This window comes from Scomber japonicus, chromosome 8, assembly GCF_027409825.1.
Source record: "Scomber japonicus isolate fScoJap1 chromosome 8, fScoJap1.pri, whole genome shotgun sequence".
Taxonomy (NCBI): domain Eukaryota; kingdom Metazoa; phylum Chordata; class Actinopteri; order Scombriformes; family Scombridae; genus Scomber; species Scomber japonicus.
Genome location: NC_070585.1, coordinates 15,340,881 through 15,364,431, shown reverse-complemented (window position 1 = coordinate 15,364,431; position 23,551 = coordinate 15,340,881). Strand labels below are relative to the sequence as shown.

At 41.0% G+C, this 23,551-nt stretch overlaps 2 protein-coding genes across 2 annotated transcripts in view; both read right to left on the bottom strand.

The window, feature by feature from the left end:
• Nucleotides 1-4,999: 4,999 nt before the first annotated feature.
• Nucleotides 5,000-9,581, bottom strand: cd74a (CD74 molecule, major histocompatibility complex, class II invariant chain a). Its single transcript, XM_053324205.1, has 9 exons — nucleotides 9,397-9,581; nucleotides 7,836-8,005; nucleotides 7,363-7,457; nucleotides 7,135-7,191; nucleotides 6,972-7,055; nucleotides 6,785-6,863; nucleotides 6,225-6,425; nucleotides 6,035-6,097; nucleotides 5,000-5,917 (listed from the first exon to the last, which is right to left on the bottom strand). The coding sequence occupies exons 1-9, from the start codon at nucleotides 9,483-9,485 to the stop codon at nucleotides 5,910-5,912; spliced, it is 846 nt and encodes a 281-aa protein (XP_053180180.1). The 5' UTR covers nucleotides 9,486-9,581; the 3' UTR covers nucleotides 5,000-5,909.
• An 888-nt stretch (nucleotides 9,582-10,469) lies between these two features.
• The window catches only part of LOC128363249 (bifunctional heparan sulfate N-deacetylase/N-sulfotransferase 1-like), a 44,203-nt gene continuing 31,121 nt past the window's right edge, over nucleotides 10,470-23,551 (bottom strand). Inside the window, exons 2-15 of the mRNA XM_053324198.1 lie at nucleotides 22,354-23,381; nucleotides 20,070-20,552; nucleotides 19,236-19,323; nucleotides 18,649-18,803; nucleotides 18,201-18,386; nucleotides 16,911-17,039; nucleotides 16,156-16,338; nucleotides 15,590-15,686; nucleotides 15,185-15,308; nucleotides 14,048-14,222; nucleotides 13,688-13,858; nucleotides 13,102-13,211; nucleotides 12,628-12,730; nucleotides 10,470-12,530 (exon numbers count right to left, since the gene is read on the bottom strand). Coding sequence (XP_053180173.1) covers nucleotides 12,411-12,530; nucleotides 12,628-12,730; nucleotides 13,102-13,211; nucleotides 13,688-13,858; nucleotides 14,048-14,222; nucleotides 15,185-15,308; nucleotides 15,590-15,686; nucleotides 16,156-16,338; nucleotides 16,911-17,039; nucleotides 18,201-18,386; nucleotides 18,649-18,803; nucleotides 19,236-19,323; nucleotides 20,070-20,552; nucleotides 22,354-22,899 — 2,670 coding nt within the window. The 5' untranslated portion in view covers nucleotides 22,900-23,381 and the 3' untranslated portion in view covers nucleotides 10,470-12,410. The remainder of the gene's footprint in view (nucleotides 12,531-12,627; nucleotides 12,731-13,101; nucleotides 13,212-13,687; nucleotides 13,859-14,047; nucleotides 14,223-15,184; nucleotides 15,309-15,589; nucleotides 15,687-16,155; nucleotides 16,339-16,910; nucleotides 17,040-18,200; nucleotides 18,387-18,648; nucleotides 18,804-19,235; nucleotides 19,324-20,069; nucleotides 20,553-22,353; nucleotides 23,382-23,551) is intronic.

The following is a 23,551-nucleotide window of genomic DNA, read 5'->3' as shown; positions in this document are numbered from 1 at the left end:
GAAACAGTATATATTGAAACATAAGGTAATTGAAGGTAGAGTCTCAACTGCGACAGTGGTGGAGCAGGCAGGCGTGAATGGAACTGGGCTCAAGGTTGTGGTGAAGTGAGCAGGCAAGAAGAGACTGAACTGTGGGGCAGGAAGGCGGGCTGATGTAGACCTAAGGGACAGGAAGATGTGGATTAGATGAGCGTTCAGAATCAGTTGAAAACAAGTAGAGAAAGCACTGTATTTGTGAACTGGATTGGTCTGAATGTTACCTCATAGGTGAACTGATGAAGAGTGGAGTTTGGAGTCAGGGTAGATATACTGTTGATTCTTGACTAATGGATTAGTTGCAGGTGGGTGGATTGATTGAGAGACACAACCAGTGACAGACAAACAAGGAACAAACCAGATAGAAGAGGGAGAGAAAAATGGCCAGAAACAACCTTGGCATGTTTACGGCAAACATTAACGAAAAGAAATCAGTCGTGAGAATACACCAATAAACACCATCAAACAGAGAGGAGAGCTGTGGTGGGGTGTCCCATTGGGAGAATTTACACACATTTGAAGAGAAAAATGTGTTACAGGAGTCCCATTCTCTGTTACTGGAGTGGCACACACAAATTCTTTGGGCCAGTCCTCCACATAAACAGTGTATGAGTTCAGGAAGGTGACAGTCTCTTTCAGGTCACAGTCACACTGATAGGGGTTCCTACCCGCATGGAGGATATCCAGCTGCTCCAGTGAGCTCAAACTGTTCCCTGTCTCATGTATCAAGACGGTTAGCTGGTTATTATCCACCTTTAGCTCCTGAAGTTGGGCCAAGCTTGCCAGAGAGGGGATACGTTTGAGGCGGTTGTTAGACAAATCAAGCTTTTTTAGGGCCTGCAGTGTGTTATTGAATACTTCCAAATAATTATAGCTAAGATCCAGCTCTTCCAGAGATGTAGATAATAATGAGTTAACCTCAGTGATCCCTGAGTGAGATAGATTGAGCACCCTGATCGGCGCCACCTCCTGGAGGCAGTGTGGATAGTGGAAGATGGAGAAATTATTTCTGCTGACATCAAGTTCAGTGAGGGCAGGGGTGAGACTCAGGAGCGTGCAGAGAGGCTGGAGGGAGGTTACGTTGCTGCCACTCAGACGGAAAGATGTGAGGTACTTGAACGAAAGAGAGGAGCATTGTGATATGCTCTGCAGGCTGGTCCAAGAGAGGGGGTTCTCCGACAGATCCAGATGAGTCAGGTTCCCTAACATTCCAGCCCAGTAGCACTCAATCTCAGCCAAGCCAGAATCAACAAGACTAAGAGATTCCAGGGAGCCAAACAGCCAACGGTGGAGCACCTGGAAAGAGGGCTGGAGGAGTGAGGGCTCCACTGTTAACTTGTTCAGATGAAGGTCTTGAATTTTAGATCTGACACGTAAGGCTGGATATAGCAAAGGTTGGACATCTTCTATAGTGGATGAAATTAAGCTAATGCTCCTCAAGTTAGACAATGTCATAAATGGCAAAAGTTTATTCATAAATGGAAAGGAAATTGTGAGGTTGTTAAAGATTAATTTATTGATCTGGATGAATGTAAAACTAAATTCTTTATCGACGACTATTCCAGATTCATCCAGTTTACCATCTTTCAGTTCCACTTCCGAAGCTTGAAAACAAAGAAAACGTTGTGGGTTGCGGATCACATCTATGTTGCATTCACAATGAGTCCCATCCTTGTTTACGCTGCAAAGAGAAGGGGCCACTTCTGAAGTGACAGCGAGTCCCAAAAGCAAGAGCAGAACTACTCTCGTGGCAGGCAGGAGGACAGTCAGTGACATCTGAAAATATCAAGAAAAGAAAGAAAAAGTTATATATCACAGCTTTAGTGTGACTCTTGAAGAGCTTTTTGTAGCGTAAGGCTCTAAATAGAACAAGACATGATTTTGAGTGCCTGCTTGTATGAGTTTTCTGGTATTAGACTTTGTACATTGATGACTAAAACATACAAATGCAGAATCGGTGTTGTTTGAATGTTTTGAATGTTGAATGTTTTTGAGTGGAAAGCTGTTTTGTCTATTACTATTACTATTACTATTATATAGTATCCCCAGCCATAAGACCATGGAAATCACAGCATCCCCACCCTAATCAACCAACACTAATTAGCAAAATGCAGGAAATAAATACCCACAAAATGAGCCATAGAAAAATCTAAATTACTCTCTATTGTATTACAAAACTGTAATAAAAAAATAAAATAAAAAAAAGAGGTTAGAGATATGCAGAACAGCAACTAAAATGTTTCCTTTTCCAAAATGTTATATAATTATAAAATATCCAAAGCTACATCTAAACATGCATTTCTGTTCTGAAAGGGTAAACAACAATGGAGAGTATATCTTTAAGTCACTTACCCTTAATCAGTCAGTTGAGCTGTAGATGTTTGCGTGTTGCAGAGTGAGTGGCTAAGTGAGAAGTGGAGATCTATACTGTATTTATTCTCATCTGAATCACTGATTTTCTGATGTAGGTATTACCACTTCCTTCCTTTTTGTTGGTTTAAAGGGGCGTTAACAGAACTTCCTCTGACCACTACTAAACTTCCCAAATTGCAATTTTACCCATCAAATGTTGTATGTCATCAGTACTAGGCAGAGAAAGAGGAACCAAAACTTGGTTACTCATCAAATGACGCAGACAGCTATGCATCCCTAAGGACAGGGATGTGCACAGACATTTTGAGGGGCTGTTGCTCTAACCAAAAAAAAAGGCACTGCCCACCCTGATTTTAGGTTTCACCTGGTCATTTAACTAACCACTTAACAATTTTAAGTGCTTAACAATTTAAAATTTGTAAATTTGTAATAATTGTAATTTGTAATAGTTTTAAATTCTAAATATTAATGAAATAATAAAAACAGCATGTTGTTTGTGTAAGCTAGCATATTATTGCTCATACAGGTTCTTGTAACTAGGTTAAGCAACAATATGATTTTGCTTCTTGAGCTTAACACTACCACAGTCCTCACATGGTTGTTCATTTCACTACTTAACAACAGCAGAAGCTTGTTCCTTTGAAGAAACATTTTTTTAAAAAGTGAAAACCACAATATTCAATCTTCAAACATAAACTATTTGAAATCAGATGATTATGAGTTGATGTTATATTCATCATGTAAAGTAAAAATTCAAATGTAGATTTAGCAAATTTTAATAATTAGAAATTTAATATAAACCAAGTATTTGATTGTACTTATATGACCATAAATACATTGCCAGTCCAACAGTTCTTATCATTTCAATTCCAAACATCTGACTAAATCATCAGCTTTCATCCCTCAATGCAGATAATGCACTCAGACAGTGTAGCCAGTTGAATTTTCATGAACACTGACAATGGCTTCAATCAATGATTCCTGGTGAAGCCCAGGACCTAGACTTGAGTAGGGTATATGTAGTTTTGTATGTAAAAATATGTACTAGAACACAGAAATTACATAAAGGATTTCAAGAAACATCTTCTTCACCTGCTGGTCTGCTGGTCTGAATTGAGCTCTGTAAAGTTGCACTGCCCTGTGCTGCCTCCCTCAGCTCTTTCTCCCGCTGTTGGAGTCTCCTCTTTTGAGAGGGCATTGTAGCCTATAAGCACTTACAATTAACATTAAACACCTTAATTAAGCCACATTTGAACCAATTTGAACATTACAAATGATCATCTCATAATGGGGTGAATAAGAATATGAATAATAAGGCGACTATCAGCAGGGCTGCATTAATGAACGGGCTAACCTGGGTTACAGCCCCAGGGCCTCCACCATGGGGGGGCCTCTAAAGATTGAAAATAATTATGTAGGCTAATGAACACTCGAACGTAACTCACATGACGCTGCACTACAGTGACATCTGGTGGTAAAAGTGATGGGGATGGTGTGACACCGAGAGGCCCCCCCCCATATCTTTCATTTTGATACAATGTAACAAAATCACACCATATATATCCAACACGCAGTTTAGTAGACGGCACACAAAGCGACAGGCAAGACGACACATAGCCTAATAGTTAGCAACAATGAAGCGTTCACACCCAAGTGGCATTGTAATTTCACCACATTTACAGCAATATTTGTGACCTTACAAATATATTAAATAGTTAAATCTAAATATTAAATGTTACATCTAAATGTTAAATCAAAATAAAAATCTAAATGTTAAATCTAAATGTTCGGGGTGAAACTAAATATTTAGCTAAAATGCAAATTCACGCTGACGGTAACCGGAAGTACCGAAATAAAAGCGCAAGATGGTCAGACTGTGTTTATAGAATTAAAAAAAACGAATTCACATCAACTTATTGGGGAAATGAACACTTAAACATACATTAGCATGATAATAACTACGTAAAATAACAAAAATCATGTTTGGAGAAATTTCATTTGACGCAGGATTTATGACCTGTACTACAGGCAGCACTTTGGCCAGCACGATCCTGCCCCCGCACCCAGTGAACCACTCCACTTGTCTTGCGTCTCGCATGGCCCTTCCAATGTTTTCGGCTAAATTGCCGGACATACTGACATGATGGTGACGGATCAAAACCAAACTCTTCTGTCCATTAGGCCTTTAGCTGGCTGCGTTTCCATCAGCCATCTGAAGCGGAACAGAAAGTAAAAATGGGTTTCTGCTTTGCTGATCGGGCTCTTTAGGCCTACTTTAATTTGATGATGAACACAACCTTGATTCAATCTGGACCGAGTGCCAGCATGTGACTTTGCAACTTTTGCCGTTGCTTAATAATGATCTATCAACATGTATGAGAAAAAAGGGACGGACAGGCGGTTGTAATGTTTGTAGAGGAGAATAATGAGACATTAGAATTAAAATACTAAAGGACAATTCAATGTATAATCATGAAATCTAAGGTTTTTTGAACTGAAGATGTCTTGAATGTGGAGGTGAATTAACTGTTTACATGAGTGAAATCAGAAACAGATGCCAGTAAATACAGGAAAAAGCAGCATCACGGAATCTAATCATCTTAAAGTTTATTAAGGCTTTATTTAGCTGTAAAGTTAAACAATTATGTCATCTGAGACGACCATGATATTAGTTTATCATACACAACATTGCAAACAGTGTTGTTAGGAAAACTTTATTTCACCCTCATAGAAAAATGACCTCCTCCTACGTTCACAACCTTTAAAGGGCTGGTGCACCCAAACTACACACTAGCATTTTCTCATTAATTTCTCATAGTATCTAGTCATGTAGACAATTTTGGCTTTATATGGCCAGCAGGCTTTTGTTTGTACCACTTACAGCATTAAAAATACATTATATACAAACAGTGTTCCCATTGCAGTAATCCAGAGACCTCACTGTGGATAGTTTTCGTCTGAACTTCTCTCCATAAAGAGAAACAAACCGTATAAAATCGGTTCATAGTCAGGTCTGTGGATTATCAGAATAACAGGGGACACTTTCTGGAAAGAATTTTGTCTGTTTACATTTTTAAATGTGATTTTTTTTAATGCTATCTGCTCCGCAAAGAAACATCCACTCCCCTCCTTTGTGTTGGGTCAAATAAAAACAGAACTATCTCCATGATTAAATACTACTGGGATAATCAGCTTTTGTCACTTAAAGCATTCATCAGAAGCAAACAGCAATATTCACAAACAATATACTGTAGATTATATGAATATGCAGGTTAAATGAGAACACTCCAAAGTTACATCTGAGATGAAAAAGCAGTTTACTGTAACAGGCCACTATTGATTTGATGCAGCCAGTGAAAAGGTTTAAATCAAAGAGAGTACATTAAAGACTGATCAGCAGTTAGCTCTTTTACTGAATGAGAGTCAGCAGCTAGCTCAAAGTAATTATGCTTGTGACGATCACTTGACGATCACAGTTTGCTTCACTTGCTTGCTTGCATTCACTTATCTGGAAAACAAAGAAGAAACACAAGTGATTATGTGTAGCATGTTTAACAAAATGTTAAATCTTTTCAAAATGTTGTAATCTTTCAATCCGCTAAAATAGTTAATTTTATGCCCTCACCATCAACGCTGATGGTCTTCTGCATCACCCTGGGTGCAAACATCATGCGACGAGGATAGGTGCCTAAAATGAACACAAAAAAGAAGAAGAAGAAGAAGAGGTGATTCAGTTTTTTTCATCACTCATGACAGCCTTGCATGAAAAGCTTCAGATGCACGTTTGGATCAAAAGTTTTGGAATCAACTTCTACCTCTCTGACAGTCGGGGCGGCCGCGCATGGTGGTGCCCTCGATCATTGTGCCGTCCTTGTCGACACACCAGCAGAAGCCAGTGGCGTGCCAGCACTGCATGGGCATGTAGTTGCCCTGGGCGTCACACTGAGGCTTGTAGGCGCCGATCTTGCTGCCACCAGGTGCTGCCTCCGTCTGGCATTTGGTCATGATAGATAAAGCTGAGGGATGGAAATAATAAAAAGGATGATATTAAAGGCATGTTTGGTTTTAATTGCTGGTGACTGTAGTACAGAGTTGACAATAGTTGTTATTGGAGGTTAAGTGTAGAAATAAAAATTCCCCCGTTAAATCTCTGTTTGTAAAACTGGCTGAAGTTTCACCATGAGCAGAAGAGAGGAAAGTCAGAAGAGAGGAAATGTAATGTCTTACATTAATAGTGTCATGGTAAAATATTACAAACATAGCCCATAAACCTCCAGCTGGAAATGTAGGAAATCCTGTCATCACCAGCAGAGGGATCAGTGCATGAACTAAATGCTCAAATATAAAGGAGCAGATGTGAGAAAGTTGCAGTAACCTGGCTGAGCTGTGGGTGGTGCAGGCTTCTGCTGGGCCATCTGGAAGAGCAGCCAGTAGCGCATCCAGGTCTCAAAGCTCTGCAGGGTACAAAATGTTTAGAAACCATGACTAAGAAGATAATTAAAATGTATTCATTTCTATTTTCATCTTATTAGTCTCCATTTGAGCGTGTGAATAGGCTTCACCTTCCACTCGCTCTCATTCATCTGCTTCTCCACGCTCTGCAGGTTGGCCAGGAAGGTCTCGTTGATGTGTGGCAGCTCGGAGACCTGCGCAAAAAATGACCTAACTTAGCAATCAACAAACATCAGCGAAGTGAAGACAAACATATTACTGAGAGCAACATACCTGCAGGAGATCCTTCAGCTGTTTCTCCACACTAACAACAGCGATGTCCTGCAGTTTCTGGTGGGAGAGAACGGAGGGTATTAAAATAATATCTACTACTTTCGGATTCAAGCAGATGCTATTTATTATACACCATTAAAGGGAATATTTTAAGACATAAATGAGATGGTTGCTGCCACTTAGACATAGTGGCTCTCAGATTTTTCAAGGAAGGAGGTGTAAACGTACTGCCAGAGGAGTCTTCTTGGGATCCTCATTGGAAGTGAAGTCCATCAGCAGAGGGAGGCTGTTCATTGGCATGTGCATCCTCATCGGAGCAGCAGCTGGGAAAAAAGCAGAACTGATAATTAGCTTGGGGATTTCATCACTTTAAAAATCAATCTGATTAAAACTATGACAAGAGATAATCATTTAAAAAACTGGAAAAGAATATAATGGAACCTTGTGAGTAAATTAGAAGGATTTAGGTTTTTTTTGTAGTTTTACTGAAAATGATTTAAAAAGAAAAAGAATTCACGCTCCATCAATAAGCAGCAATACTTTCACTTCCCTGTTGTCTGTCTCTGTTCCTGAAAGCAAATTCACTTCCCTCTCTCCCTCCTCATTTTTACATCCTCCTCCTCCTCCTCAGATGAAGATTATTTCCCAATAATGACACACTCCCTTGTTTCATCATAAGGAATTTATTGCCCCTTTTTTACCCTGGGATGAGCGGGTCAGCTGTTTGCCCATTTTCTCTGAGTTCCTCTGCAGCGAGTGGATCTGCTGCTTCTGGTCAAACACCATGTAGGCGGTGAAGACCTGGCTGGCCAGCAGCAGACATGCCAAGGTTGTCAGGCCTGCCACCTTCAGGGCACGGCTGTTGGATCCTCTGAGAGAGTGAAAGAAATGTATGCGTCACTTGAAGAGCATAAAGCAGTGAGAGGGGGGTATATGGGGGAGAAGAATATCACAACACACAGCCAAGTTTAGAAAAATTAAGAGTGGGATTTTACAAAAAAATACAGAAGTAGTGCATGGTATTTAAGTAATTTGAAGGGGATTTCCTAGCTGTGTGTGTCAAAGCACTGGCCTTTTGTTTTGACACTCATGCCCGAGAGTCCAGAAAACAAAAAAGCCCCATATGTAAAACTAAAATCCTAGTAGTATCCATTTACAAAGAAATAAAATCCACACAAATTCTCCTTAATGTTACATAAAGTAACAAAAGCCTTGAGAGAAAAATATAAACAGTGAATACAATGTTTTTCTCTGCTGCTCAATATCAGCCAATAGAAAGTGATCATCACTAGTTACTAGGCAGATGTCTTCTCCAGGTGCTATAAGGAAGTACACATCCAGTCATTATTTAGAGCCAGTTTAAAACAATCAAACACGTATTCAGTTATTTTTTTTCTTTTAAAAAGGCACAAGACCTCAGTAACTGTACTTTCTCTTATTTGATAAACAATTTTGTTCAAATAAAAAGTGAAACTTCAACCCAGAGACTTTTTAGTATTTCCTTGTACTACATGTAAATCATATTTTCGGATGTCATCATTTTTATTAAGATATTAGTTCTAATTTGTCTTAAAAGGTCAATTTTAGAAAATCAGATTTCTGTATTACAGCACTATAGGAAGAGTTTTGAGGGGAGACAGCAATCTTCCTTTATTCCTCACATCGAACTCAAAAATATGTTTCATACACTGGAGATATTGTGGGCTTATAATAGACATACATCATATTAATTTAAAGCTTATATTATCTTTTCATATACTATAAATATTTTTCTTATTTTTCTTATATATTTTTTATTCTGTTGTTAACTATGAACCAATAGCAGTGACAGCATCACCAGTTACTAGGCAGAGCATATCAGCATAGGTTTTGGTGTAAAGGATGCAAGTTACAAAAGATGCTTAAAAAATGTATTAAAATCAATAAAATATCAAGTTATTTTACATATAGTTATAAAACAATACCTACACAAACTTGTTATGCTATACTGAGTAATTAACTGATCTGAAAAAAATCCTGATAAAAAACACATTTAAGGATAATATAAGCCCAACCAAAAACAATATTCTGTTACAAGACTTAAACTGACATTGCTGTATTAACTTATAAGTTTTAAATGTGATTAATTGCTCATTTTAATTCAGCTCTACGTAGAGGAACATGCACATTATTGGTAAATATTACATTTAGGAGCTACTACTAAGCAAACTAAACAACTGTTAGAATAAGTAAAAAAGTTCATTTATGATAGGATCCTCTCACCCTCTGAGTGTTGCAGGGGCAACAAGCACCTCTTCACTGCCTGCCAGGCTTCCTCTGGCCAGGGGAGCATCTTCTGGAGACTGAGCCATCTGTTTTGGAAGTTTCTCTGCGCTCTTCAAAGCAACAAACTGAACCAAGTCAGGGATGTCAAGAAGATTAAGTGGCTTGAAAATGAGGAAGAAAAACCAGACAGGTTCATAAGAAAGGTATGGGATGTGGAAAGTCCCTCTCATCAAAATGCTCTGGGAGGGCTCAGTGCAGCTGGGGCTGTCTGATTGGTCAGAATAAAACACCATCACTTGTTGATAGAGGCAGACCGTAGTGAAAGGAGTGCGAGTGTATTTATGATCAGGATTTCATCTTAATGTGTATGGTACTTTATTTGCAATTATTCATTTTATTGTTAACAGGGTGTTGCTGTTAAAGATCATACGTACTTATCTGACTTAACTATGAATAAAGTTGAAATTAAATAAATTCCAAGGTAACATTATCTAGTCAATACAATTATAAACTCAGGCTTTCTTGTGCTGAGATTTATCATAGTTTATTGTTCTTTTGGATCCTGATTTGTTATTACCTTGACAACAACTCTTCTTTTTGAATATTAATAATAATAATGGTTAATGTTCTTAATGCAGCAGTTCATTAATGGTCATTATTAATATTGGTAACTGTTTAGTACCTGGAACAAAGAAGTCTTCTATGGCAGATTTTTGGTGGATTCCCAACCAGGAAACAACCTGACCCAGATGTTAAATATGCATTTGGTTTAGGAGAAACAGCAGGGGAATAAATAAGGATAAATTCATTGTATTCTTAAATAGACCTTTGCTTCATGCAATCTTAAGAGATTCAGATTGTTTGGTTCACGTAGCTCATCACTAAGTGAAACCAAAAGATAACCTGATCTTGCTTTCGGCCAGATGACCGATACTGACATTGATTTAAATTTGTAGAAACATCATTTCTGCATGTCTGAGGATAAAAAGACTCTTCTTTGAAATATAGAGTACATATGATTGAATTCAAGTTTGTGCGTGACTGACAAAAGAGGAAAGAAAACATGTGACTACTGAAAAATACAGTGGTGTTTTATTTGCAAATTAAAAAGCACTGACAATATTAGTTACACTGTAAAAATTATTGACAACAATTACAAATCTTTATCATACAGTCCAGGAGATTAGTACCATCGTTGCTGTTATGTGTTATCACTTAATACTTTATATGGTGAGACTCAGTACCTCTGTACAATAGTTGGCAGTGAGAGGACATGAGAGGAAACAATCTTATCGACGCGCCTCTGTACAACGCGTTTAACCAAACTCCCTTCAGCGCTGACATCTCACACCATGGGAATGGGCTGATGGAGAGTGTAAACCCAAACACATTCAATAATTTAGGTCTACCAAGGGTTGCGTATTATGTACATTACAAAGTCAGGAAATAAAAGGACCACCATGTGCATTGTTATTACATCAGAACATTGTACAAAACTATTGCAATAAGAGCAGCTTCTTGTTATCTATGCTTGACATCTAGTCGCAGTGGTAACACCTCGACCCACCAACCAAATGTCTGTATGGTCTCACTGGGCATACTGTTGGTTCGCCTGGCAACTTTACACGTTTTTCCCAGAGACAGCTTTTTTTTATCCCCCGAACTCATTTACTAAATGAAATGAAACAAAACAAAATATAATACAAAATATACAGTTTTGACAAAAAAAACAAACAAAAAACAAACCCAATCTAAAAACTGAATTGAAATGCACAGTCTTGTTCTGTACACTATCTGAATCTCTCGGACCATATAGTCTTATTAACATACAGTAGCTAGCTTATGATCTTTTTCACAGATTGTAGTAGGATCCTTTTTATTAGTGTGCTTTCCAGTAACCTGTATGTCCAGATTCGATGTTCACTTGAGTGCCTTTAAATATTGTGCTTTCAACATCTATCCTTCTGTTCCTGCTTTAGCCAATTCACTTGGTCTGAACTGACTAAAAGAGGAAGCTGAGCTGAACACTTCAGCAAACCAGACTACTGTCCTGTACATCTGCCCTGTAGGAGGAAACTGAGCTAAAATGTTTAGTTTTGGTACATTCTACAATAATGCATTGCCAACAGCATTATAAAAAACGTTAAAACAAAATCTGTGTAAAGGAAAAAATAAAACATAAATCTTTAAAAATAAAAAACAAAACCCTCAAAAAAGTCCATGTGGTAATATTTTAAAGATTCTGTCCTGACACATCCTGTAAATGCGATAACTAGATTCTACCAAGGCCTATCAAATAAGGCTACAACATGCAGCCTGAGTCAAGACTCCAGATGTCCCATTTTCCTCACATACAAACTTCACTTATCACAGGCATTTGCAACAAATGTCTCTCTGTCAGTCAGTCTGTTACCTATTACAGTCAATGTTACGTTGCCTGTTTTTAATGTGCTCCAAACACCACAACTCATAGCTGTGTGATCAATTCTTCCACCTGTTTTCCAGAGTTGAATCTGTGGCAGCCTTCAGGCTTTTTCCTTCCTTTGATTTTCAAGATGAAGTTCATGTGGCAAAGAGAAGGTTTGCTTAAGGAGAGCAGGGATGTGATTATTAAACACTGACGGTCCCTGCTGTACGTCACTGAGCCTTCCCTTCTTCTTCAGGACACAGTGGAGGCCATCGTTAAGGCTCCCATGTTCCTGTTTAGTCCTGCAAGGAGGACATCTCGAAGCTCAGGGGAGAGAGGGGAGCGCTATTAGCTGCTGTTGGCAGCTGTGCTAACTAGTTAGCACTGATGCTCTCCTCTTGCTTACCATCCAGAAGATCACAGTAAGTTTTGAGATGCAGCTGGGCATCGCATCCTATCCTCAAATCCAAATATATTTTTGTCACTTTCAAAAACCATTTGGGATCTTCAACATTGGACACTCGGCCAGTGTCTCCCCCCTCTCCCCCTGCAGGGTCGAGCAGTGGTTCAGGATGTGGAGCTGTGGTCTCTTCTGGTAGTGTTGCTACCTGGTGTGGACCAGCTCTTCTCTTAGCCAGCTGGGCAATGGCTGACCCATTCGGTAGAGCAGCTTGGACAGCTCAATGTTGTGATCCCTATAGTACTCCCTGAGGAACCCCTGGGACTGAAGCAGAGATAAAAAGGTGTGATGAAACCTCATCAAAATCAAATACTGTAAAATAAACAACCTATAATGAATGGTAGAATGTACATTCTCATACCTCAGGGTCCATATCAGGGTACCTGCGTCCTTTACTCTTTCCCAAACATTTTGTCTTTCCTCCCTCCAGCAGCTGACACCAGAAGCCTTTCTTAGGGTCAAACCTGCACATAATAGATACATAAAAAGATATATTGTGAACCAGCAGAATACTCAATTAATAATTCAAATTTAAAGTCACCAATTAAACATTCCTAGAGTCAACTTTAGATAATATTTTAGAGGATAATTTGGGTTATTTTGATAATCAAGAGTTGAAACTGATTCCAACAAGTTTACCCTGAAGTAACTTTGTTAAAACCGGTTTGGTCACATTAACATCTAGTGAGCAGTGACTGGTTGTTGCCAGCTCCAATGAACCAACTATGTAACCCACACAGTCTAAAGCTGTAAATCAATCCCTACATTCATGTGTAAAATTAGCAGAAAGAAGCGATTAGACTGTGAGTGATTTCACATGAAGGTGGAAACTCACGCTAGAATCTTGTGGTAGTTGATGATGTTGGCCAGGCTTAAAAACTTCTGGATTTTATCCATGACTGAGGCAGGCTCAGTCTTTAGCATCTGTCCGTCCAGGACTAACAGCTGGGTCAGACACACAAACAGTAGCAAACATCAGAAGAATAACAATGACATTCCTCACATTAAAAATCATGATGAGTTATTATCTTTATTACAACTTAATTTTTTATATCTCTGGTACAAGAAAGACATATTTACTTTTTGCTGCTACAGCAGCTTAAAAGTAGTCAGTAAATCTTGCATGTGCAGATGACAGATTTGACCAGTGTCGGGTGACAGTTGCTTGTTATTCACCTCTGTGTGTGTCCCTCATAGGCAGTTACCATTTTCTTATGGTCATATGGATTTAAAGCATCACCAGTAATGGCACACAGAGGAGTAAAACAAGCATCCCTTACCTTCTTAGGAACAAAATGCCTGCCAGCCACCCATAAAAATTGATTTATAAAGTGGGGGAAAGTTCTCAGATCCTGACATGAGCTAAATCAGAACATTAGCTACACACTGCCCACTAGTATGTGTATGAATACACATGGTACCTGGCTGGAGTGGTAGTAGTTGAGCCAGCGCTCCAGGTGAATGGCGTACCAGCCTGGCACCAGACAGCGATTCTGGAGAACCCGTAGTTTGACTGGTGCCTCGTGGCCTGCGGTGATGACATCATGGAAGGAGTATTTCAACGCCACCGGGTCATCATGGGCTCTTTGGTGCTGTTGGAAGACAGAGAAGAAGACAGTCATTTAAGGACATTTACTGTATCATAGCTGTAATCCAGAGCATCCAGTCACTGTCTACCTACGCTCAAGAGAAGGCTACAATGAATTCTTTATTACCACAGAACAGTGGTGTTTAATCTTACACTGAATTATTTATGTAGTGTCGTGTTGCCTATGACAGACCTGGTACCAAGAGTAAGCTCTGTCAGCTGGGTTGATGAGGATGGTGATGATTTTTGCTTTGGGCAGGAGAGCCGCAGCCCTCTGAGCAGCCACCTCAGAGTCGAAGTAGTTGGCACTCTTCTCAAAGTAGTAGTCTGAACTGGTGTTGGAGGGCAGAGGGAAGTACTCCATATACCTGGCACACAACAAACACAAAAATACAAAGTGTTACCGGCAGCCATAGTTGACTGGGTCCAATTTGCTCTCTGTGGATAAGGATCATTTCTCTGCATGCTGTGTGGGTGATCGCCCATGTGCAATAGCTTGGCACACCTAATACAATAAATGAATAAATAAATAAATAAAACATTTAGCAACACCACTCAGTGTTAATATTTGGACAGCCCACTCACATACAGACCCAGCCTGCCAAGTAAATTTTGTGTTGGATTCTTTTCAGGTGCTGTGATGTGTGAAGCGGTTGGTTCTCATTGATGCAGTTTTCAAATCAATTAAACCTACAGGAAACTCAAAACTTTGTGAATGTGCACTGAAATGTCAATTGTGTTGGTGGTCTCGCTCCTAGAAATGCCATCACTTACTGGATGTGCTCTTGTGAGTAGGCCCCCAATGTAATTTGCATTTTTAATATGGCCTTCATGATTTCATTTGCATAGAACAGAAAAACCCCTGTCTGCATTTCCCTGAAATAATATTTCTTTTGAACCAACTTTGAGGTTTTCTGTAGCTTTACACGGTGTGCACAGTACATAACATATACTGAAGATGTGGGATTAACAAGATTTTAGATGTTTCCTGCACAATAAAGTGTCAAATGGCTGAATTTATGTTCATTAGGACTACATTGGCCATAATTCATGTACAGTGCATCTGTCTTCCATAAGTGACAATATAATAACTAATAATAACTAAATTATATGTTTTAAACATTACTGATAAATTGTCAGCTGCAATATCAATCTATCTTATATACAAGCCAGAAAGATGTTTATGCATAATGAGAAAGTGATGAGAGTCAAAGGGAAAGACTGCACAGACAAACATGAAGCAAAATGAAACTCATTAATTACATGATGGGGGCGTTTCTGAATATATGATGTAATACGTTGCTTGCTGCTGCCATATGAGGGTTCTTACCAGTCGATGCCTCTGTGGTAGTTGTGCCCATTGAAGAACTGGATCTCCTCAAAGGTCTCCTTACTGGGGTAGTTACTGGTCAGATCAGGGTGCATGCCAAGAAACAGGTAGAGTGCTGTTGTGCCTGAGAGGAGAGAAAGAGTGAGTGGATTAGGCAGGAGGGAGAAAATGAAGAAATAGAAAAGAAGATTACCATGTACCTGGCAATGCAACTACAAAAGCAACAGTAAGGTCTGAAAATAAATCACAGTCTAACAATATCATCAGTGACTTACTGAGAACAAATCAAAACCTCATTTGAACCACAGAGAGCACGACAAATGACATCGCCTTTGAATGGAGTTGACACGTCAGATTTAGTTTCCAACTATGTCCTGTAGGGGGTGTTGAAGCACCGTGTCTCACCTGTCTTCTGAGGCCCGATGACGAGCAGTTTGGGGAAGCGGTCACATGTTTTCTCTTTGGACCAGATGTCCTTGTGCCTTTTGTCCTCACAAGGATCCTGGAGCCGCAAAAAAAAAAAAAGATAAGATAAACAAGGCTTTGTTTTAAGTCTGGTTCTGACAAATTGCTAACAAACATGTAATGTTACAACAAACACTAATATATTTAAAAAGAGCAAGAGAATCAAGGTTGATATTTAACTCAAATGTTCTCCAGGTACAAAGGTGAAAAAAATATTAGGAAATGTAATGACATCCATCAGTTAAAGTGTGTTGCTCATTACCAAGTCATACAAACAGGGTCCACAAATATATTGCTACAGGTATAAGCTAAAGCACCTTATTTTAAAAAGGAATAGTACATAAAACAACAGTATTATATGATTTGCACCTTTACAGTGTCCTTACAGAATTATGGTATACAAGTAATGGGTGCAAAATTTAGCATATCTGTCAGACAAACAAAAAAAAAAAAAAGTTAAATATGCAAATTAAAGTTATCTTCATCAACATCATCTTGTTTCTCACCTGCCAGAGTGGATCTCTCTCAGAAGGGAACAGGCTGAAATATTTCTGGGCCAGCTGCACAGGCGGCAGAGTCTGCATCTTCAGGTTGGTCCACGTCTGGACGAACATCACCAGACTTTTAAAGGTGTACAGGCCGAGGCGATCGTTCCCGTAGTTGGACAAATGGGTCATGAAGATACTTATCTGTGAACAGAAAGGAGGAGAGCGTAAGAGCGCTAAATTATTATTCAATATGGTGGAGATGAGTTGGGGGTTGGCTGCGATTTACATTTTTTAAAAACCAGTTCATCGGTTAGGTTGGACAATGTCACTGATGACTAGCTACTAAAAATATGTGGGTGGATGCTTCCCTTTCAGGCCAAAAAAGATTGACATTAGGAAAAGGGGGATAAAAAGAAAAAACCAAATGATGAGGAATTTGCTTAAATAATGCGTGTTATATCCATAGTTTGGTTTTGATTGGTTAGACATGAAGAAAGATGCAGTCATCTGCAGAGTGTATTGGGTGATAGCTATTTGAAGGGACATTTTTATCATCTCAAGAGAAAACATGGTGACGAATATGAAAAAAATGCTTTCTGGTTCTGATAAAAGGGGCTTTCACAGCAGTGTACAAAGAGAAACCCCAATGCAGACATTACTGCATGAGTCACAGAGTAGTCTTTGTCCCACCCCTGCTTTAAAATTTCAATTTACACCACCACTTAAATGGGTTTCCAAGTGTGCAAAACAAATGCTGTGCTGTATTGACTCACAGGGTTCAGTAGAACAGTGAGGAAGAGTTCTCCTCCATTGATGAGCTTGTCCAGTTCATTAGGACTGCCCGGGTAGTCTTTGTAGAAGATGGTGTGTGTGAAGAGACCACACGTCTGCCTGGGCAGCACCTGTGATATAAACAAACACAAAGTCATCAAACTGAAAGTGGGAAATAAAAAAAATCACACACAAACACACAGAATTACAAACAAATGCACTCCCACTCCCACTCCCCCACACACACACACACACACACACACATACACACATACACACACACATACTCATGCACACACACACACACCTGTCAGTACTCCAGGCGGTTACCCCACACATTGTTTGCTTTCAATAAAATTCATATTATGCAGCTCATCTAGCCAAAGCAAACCTCTTATTCACTCTGAGTCTATATGGAAATTCATGGAAATGCGTATACAGTTTGGAGTGTCTGGGGAACTGAATATCAATCATCAGTAAGCAGTGGAGACTGTCCATTCAGACTGCTCTATCTCAAGGACGGGAATAGAGCACTGAGACCACACAGGCTGTCTGAATGCCAACACTACAAAGGAACCAGACTGAGACTGTACTGTTTCCTATCAGCACTGAAGGTCAACCTGGCAAAGAAACAGATAAGATGTTTTTTTCTCTATTTTGAACCTCTTGAATGTAATCTATTCAACTTTAATTTTCCTCTCACTGTATTGTTCAGTTGCACTAGCTAGCGCTGTGAAGCAGAATAAAGCGCAACATTTTTTGGGGTGTTGACATTTTAGTGATTGGTTGTGTGCAGACACTTGTAATGCTGTTGCCAGAGATGTCAGTCTTCGTTAAGGTGCTGAGGCCTGCAAGGCAGCTCTACTCAGACAGGTGTCTCATGCTAGACTGCTTCACTTGACTACATTATCATCTCACACTCCGTAGAGGAAAACAACAGTCCAGCAAGACTAATGAGATGATTGTCTTTCTTAGGACTTGTGTAGCCTGGGTGAAATATCGTAAATGAAAATTAGAGTCTGCTCAGAGTCTTTGGGGGCAATCTCTAAAAAGCAGAGGCAGAAAAGGAAAGGAGGATGATTGGCAAAAGCAGGACGGAGAGTAACCGCTGGCCATCAGAGAAGAGAATGAATGAATGAAGAACAGCATATGTAAATTATAGAGAAGAACCCTGAAAGGGATTATTGGCTTTAAAGGTAATGGATGTTGAGAAGCCAAGTGGAGGGAAAGCAGGGGGCCAGAGGTAACAAGATAATGAGGCCTTATGGATGCTTGGGTGTAAGTGCTCTTACGCTAATGCCGCTGTGGATGAAACCTCGCCGGAAGCGGGCAGGCTTCAGGTGCGGGTACTCCTCTGTGCTGGTCACCTTGATGCCCCACACTTTCTTCCAGGCGTCATACAGCTGTATGTGGACAGGGTAGACACCTGAGTGGTGGGGTGCCACCGCATAGCCCATGTTAGTGGGGATCCCATGCTCCTGAACAGTGGGGGAAACAGGAGAGAGCGTTAGGAGAAAAGACTGGAAAATTTTAATGGTGCAGTCCATTAATACCCTACATGTGAAAAAAACATCACACTTTTCCTCTGTCTGCTGGTTTGAAGACATAAAATTAGATGGATAACTAAAAACTCCTTCTAAATTTAACTTAGCAAAACCTCAGGAAGAGTGACAGAGGGATCCCTCTTCTAGGACTGACATGTCAAAGATCTGATCCGACCTTTGGCCCCCTGCGACTCACCATGGCAAATTTCTTGTTGAGCAACATCTGCTCAGCCAGCACGGACTGATTGTGGAATAGATGGGGCTGCATGTGGCTCCACATGTGAGGGAACCACCAGAACTCCTTCACATAGGAAAGCAGCAGGTCATCTCCCAGGTCCTCCTCATCAGATCCTGGACACGAGACAGAGGAAGAAGGGATGGAGGAGGGGGGGGGGGGGCAAAAAGCAGGTGATGAAGGAAGGAGTTGGGAGGAGGGAAAGAAAAAAAAAGCATGATAGTTTGAGAGGAAATAGAATAGAGGAGATAAAAATGGGAACAGTGACAAAGGCGAGGGGAAGGTAAAACAAGGTCAGTGATGAGAAAAGGAGGAAATGAAAGTCAGAGGAGGAAAGTTAAAAAATATTAGAGTGAGACATGAGGGAGAAAAGCAGGAGAAGAAATAAGATTAGGGCATGAAGTACAATAAGAGGAGTAGAGAGATTAAAATAATATGAACCTAAACTTTACAATCTTTACAAGTGTCATCTATTTCAGATTAGTGCCTGCTCTTATCCCTGCTTGACTTAAAAGAGGCAAAGGTTCTCGTTACGGGCCGTTTCTTACCAGCATGAAAGAATTTCCCTGAGAAGCCCAGATTGAAGGTAAAGTTGGGCACATGGGTTCGCAGCTCCCTCTGTGTCTCCAGCAGGGCCTGAAACAGTAGGAGGAAGGGAGAGGTAGTCAATTGAAGATGTGCTCGTACTAGTGCACGAGTGCATTAATGAGGATGCATGAACACCCAGGCGCACACGTGCCCACATGCATATTTCATTCTGCAAGGTTCTTTCGGTAAACATCCAACATCCACTCCCAGTTGCCTCACTCCTCTCCTTCATTCTGTTTGATATTTTGCTCTCCTCTGATTCGGGTGTTTGTTTCATTTGATCTCCACGCTGGATGAGACTCCCAGCACACACCCTCTCTCACTCGCTCAGATTTCTCCATCTTGTCAGTGTGATTCGTTCCTAAAAGCTAGCTATTGCGCTGCTAGTGAGGAGGCCTTGATGCTTCTTCCATAACTTCTTCTATACCCTATGCCTCCACATGTGAAGGGGGGTCTGTTCAACTCTGAAGAGATGCAAGCAAAGGAGCTTTTCAACATTCTTTGTATATCTCTGGGCCCCTGAAATATTCATTGCTGTGGAGCTTCTGTGACAGTGTGAGCACTGGGACCTGTCAGCTTTGAGTGGCCTATTGGGACGAATGCATTCAAAAGGAGAAGTGGAGGGAGAAGAAGGGCTTTCTGTGTGACTGGCAGAGGATAGCACATGCTATATGTGAGGCAATACCTATATCTCAGCAAAGGGACAGTTGAGAACTACTGGTTGATGAATACATAATTGTGTTCAGTTTATATTTGGATAAAGTTCTTCCACTCTGAAACATGCAAAGACTCACCTTTACATCAGGCACCTTCATGCGGGTGCCCTCCTTGCCCACAAAGATGTCATCTATATCCACCAGGATGTAGCGCTCCAGGGACAACGAGAGCCTCTTCCCCGTCAGAAAGGCCACAGCATCCACAAACACCAGTTTGTGCAGCCAGAAGACCAGATTATTCCCGAACAGGACCCTCTGAATACCATCATGGAGCCCCAAGTCCTGCACCACTGATGGGAGCAGAGCAGCATTCTGCCCCATCGATGCAATGCTCTCAGCTGATTGGGTCTTGGCTAGCAACACAGGCTCATATGTAGAGTGGTTGGACTGGAAAACAGTCCAGTCATCCCCAGGCAGAGGACCTGGCAGGGGCTGCCCAGATCGAGTGATAAAGAGCAAGGGGGACTTGGGGTTGACCGTGCAGTCCTTCAGACCCAAGTTCGAGTGGAGGAAAAGGGGGAAGCCTTTCAGCTGCGCACTGAGCAGACTGTTTTCATTGGCCTAATCAACACAGAGACAGGGAGAGAAATCACACAGATTCATCATAAACCGTGGTGATGAAGACAGAAATGTATTGCATATAATTCCCCAATTTCTCCAATCATGTGTGAAATAAGGAATGTCAGGCCTACTCAAATGTGAAGGCATGAGGCAGCTTCTACCTGCTATGCTCAATCATGAAATACTCTGAGATTGCAGTCAAAATGAATAACCTCCCGCTGTGTCCTCCAACATTCAAAGGGCTGAGGGCTTTGTGATTATTCATTGAAATTTCTCCTTCCAAATTTGTCATTCTCTGATTCTCTCACATCTCTGCAGTCGTGGATACAGAAGTCCTTTCACTTGCACTTTTACTGAAGTCTTACTTAAAATGTCACCAGTGTCTGTGTGCATTAGACACAGCATCAGAAAGCTAACTATGACATGCACTGTGAGATGTCCACATGATGCCTGCTGATTGCTTGTTCACTGTTACCTGTAGAGCTGAAACAATTATTTTATGGCTGCAACTAATAGTTATTTTAATTATCAATATCTTTACTGTTCTCTTGATTAATTGTTTGGTCTACTAAATGCCTGTCCGTCACAGTCTGTCCAACAGCCCAACGTGATGTAATCAAATTGCCTGTTTTATTCAACTTATTGTCTGATATCCAAACATATTGAATAAACTATCACACAAGACCCCAAAATGAGCAGTAATTTCTCACAAGCAACATACATTTTGGCCATTTACTACTTGTAAAATTATTATTCAGACTAATCAACTAATCATTACAGCTCTAAATTATCTGATCAATCAATCAGTTGATCGACCAAAAAAGATCATGTAAACTGAGTATCTTTAGGTTTTTTTTCCCAACCAAAAGTCCAAAACCTCAACATGTAATTTGGGGATTCAGAAAATTGTAATGGGTATTCTCACTATTGACACCTTTCAGGGGAAAAAAAGAATGCTGAGAAAATAAGTTAGCTGCAACCCTGCAAACTAGTCTGGATTCTGCAACACACAGCAATAGATGAGAGTTAAAAAGAAATAAGACAACAATGTCAGTTGCTACGTATTGTTTAAGCATAAATGCATAATAAATATGATCCATTACCACTTTGTCATTGAAATTGAAAGCAAACTACACATTACAAACTATGAAATACTTCTAATTGACTTTAAATATATCTTTGACACAGTTACTACAATTTCTTCTCATGGGTTCTTCTGTTGGCTCTGGTTTTGGCTCTGGCTTTGGTTCAGATAGCAGAGCACTGACGTGTGTCCAGGTCATTGGGATGCACACCCTCACTCTTCTTCCTACTCTCCCAGTAGATGGTAAATCCCACCAGGCTTTCCTTACCTTCTCCTACAATGCCTAACATTCACTGCCCTACCATCCATGCCTCCACCTCTCTTTCTATATTCTTTCCATGGCTCAGAGATGGTGATTAAAACCATAAGACCTGAAAACTGGCCTTGGGCAAACAGGCTCAGTGAGGGATTACTGAGAAAGAGAAAGAAAGAGAGAGCGGTAGAAAGAGGTAGAAAGGACGAGGACTGAAAAGCTAGAGAAACTAAAACAAAGAGAGTGAAAGAGAAACAAGAATGAAAGAGGCCAGGTTGCAGAATAAATAAAAGCAAAATAAGAGATAGAACATAAAAGAAACAGTGCAGTGTGATATTGAACCAGGCAGGTCTTTCCAACCCTGTGAATCCTGTCTCCTTAGAGACGATACAGCCAGATGGACAGGGCAGAAGGTGTGAGTGAGAGGAGGGAGAGGAGAGGAGGGAGTGTGGTGTTGTCCTAACCTTGAAGAAGCCAATGATGCCCACTCCATATTCCACACAGTATTTGTCCAGCAGCTCTCGGTTCCAGGCGTCCAAGTTAACATACTTGAGAATGTTCTCATAAATCACCAGTGTGAAACGCCCTCTCTCTTTGTCTGTCAATGTGGGCATGTCCCCTTTACCGGGAGAGATCTCAGTCCGGTAGCGGAACCGGCCAGACTCCAATATGGCCACAATCTCCTGACCCAGTTGAGAATACTGGCTTTCCACAAACACCAGAACCACAGGATCTGTCCTGGCCCCTCCAGGATCCACCCCGGGGCCACCCGAGACGCTTCGCAAGGGCAGAAGCCGGGATGGAGTGACCCTCGGGTCATCGGAGTCGGCGGATGCTCCCTCTGCCCCGGACACACCCCCTCCCGAGGGCTCCAGGTCCCGCTTGACGCCATACAGGAAGTAGGCGGAGATGAAGACACTGACGGTGCAGAAGATGAAGAGGAGGAGGAGTGAGGTCTGCAGGGGGAGGAGACGGACCAGCCGACGGAGGCGAGTCATGCATCCCAGCATCGTCTCGTGCCACACCACTCCGCCCCACAGGCCCAGCAACACGCCTTTGGAGACAGTCTCTCTCTCTCGGTGTGGGTAGAAAACGGTGAGCAGGGATTATTCACAACAAAGTCAGTCTTGCTATGGAGGTAAATACAAACGGCATTAAGGTAGCAGCTGAAGCAGCTACTGGAGAAAGAAATGAGACGGTCTCACGTTGGCTCTCCCTCATATTGCAGCACTGCTTATGTCACCATGGCAGAGAAATAGAGGGCCTTGGACCGCTGGTACACACTTGTGCCTCAAAGGGAGGGCTAGCAGGTCGGATCACTGGTGGAGAAAGATGATGGAAGACTCCATCACCTGTCCATCATGTGAACCTGCCAACCATGTCCTGGCTTGATTTCGCACCGTCCTTTTGATTGGAGAATGATCTCTTGAGGAAAGGAAGGTCACACAGGTCATCTCAGCAGCACCATTCCCTCAGGATAGAATCTCCTGACCTAGAAAAACAGCAACAAAGAAGAAAATAATGTTAAAATCTGAAAGCATTGCATGGGCTCCTATAGAACAAAGGACATATTGCACGCTTTGGTTGTGTGGGTTTTGCGGTGTGTGGGAGATGTGTGTGTGTGTGTGTGTGTGTGTGTGTACTGCCAGTGCCAGCACTCTA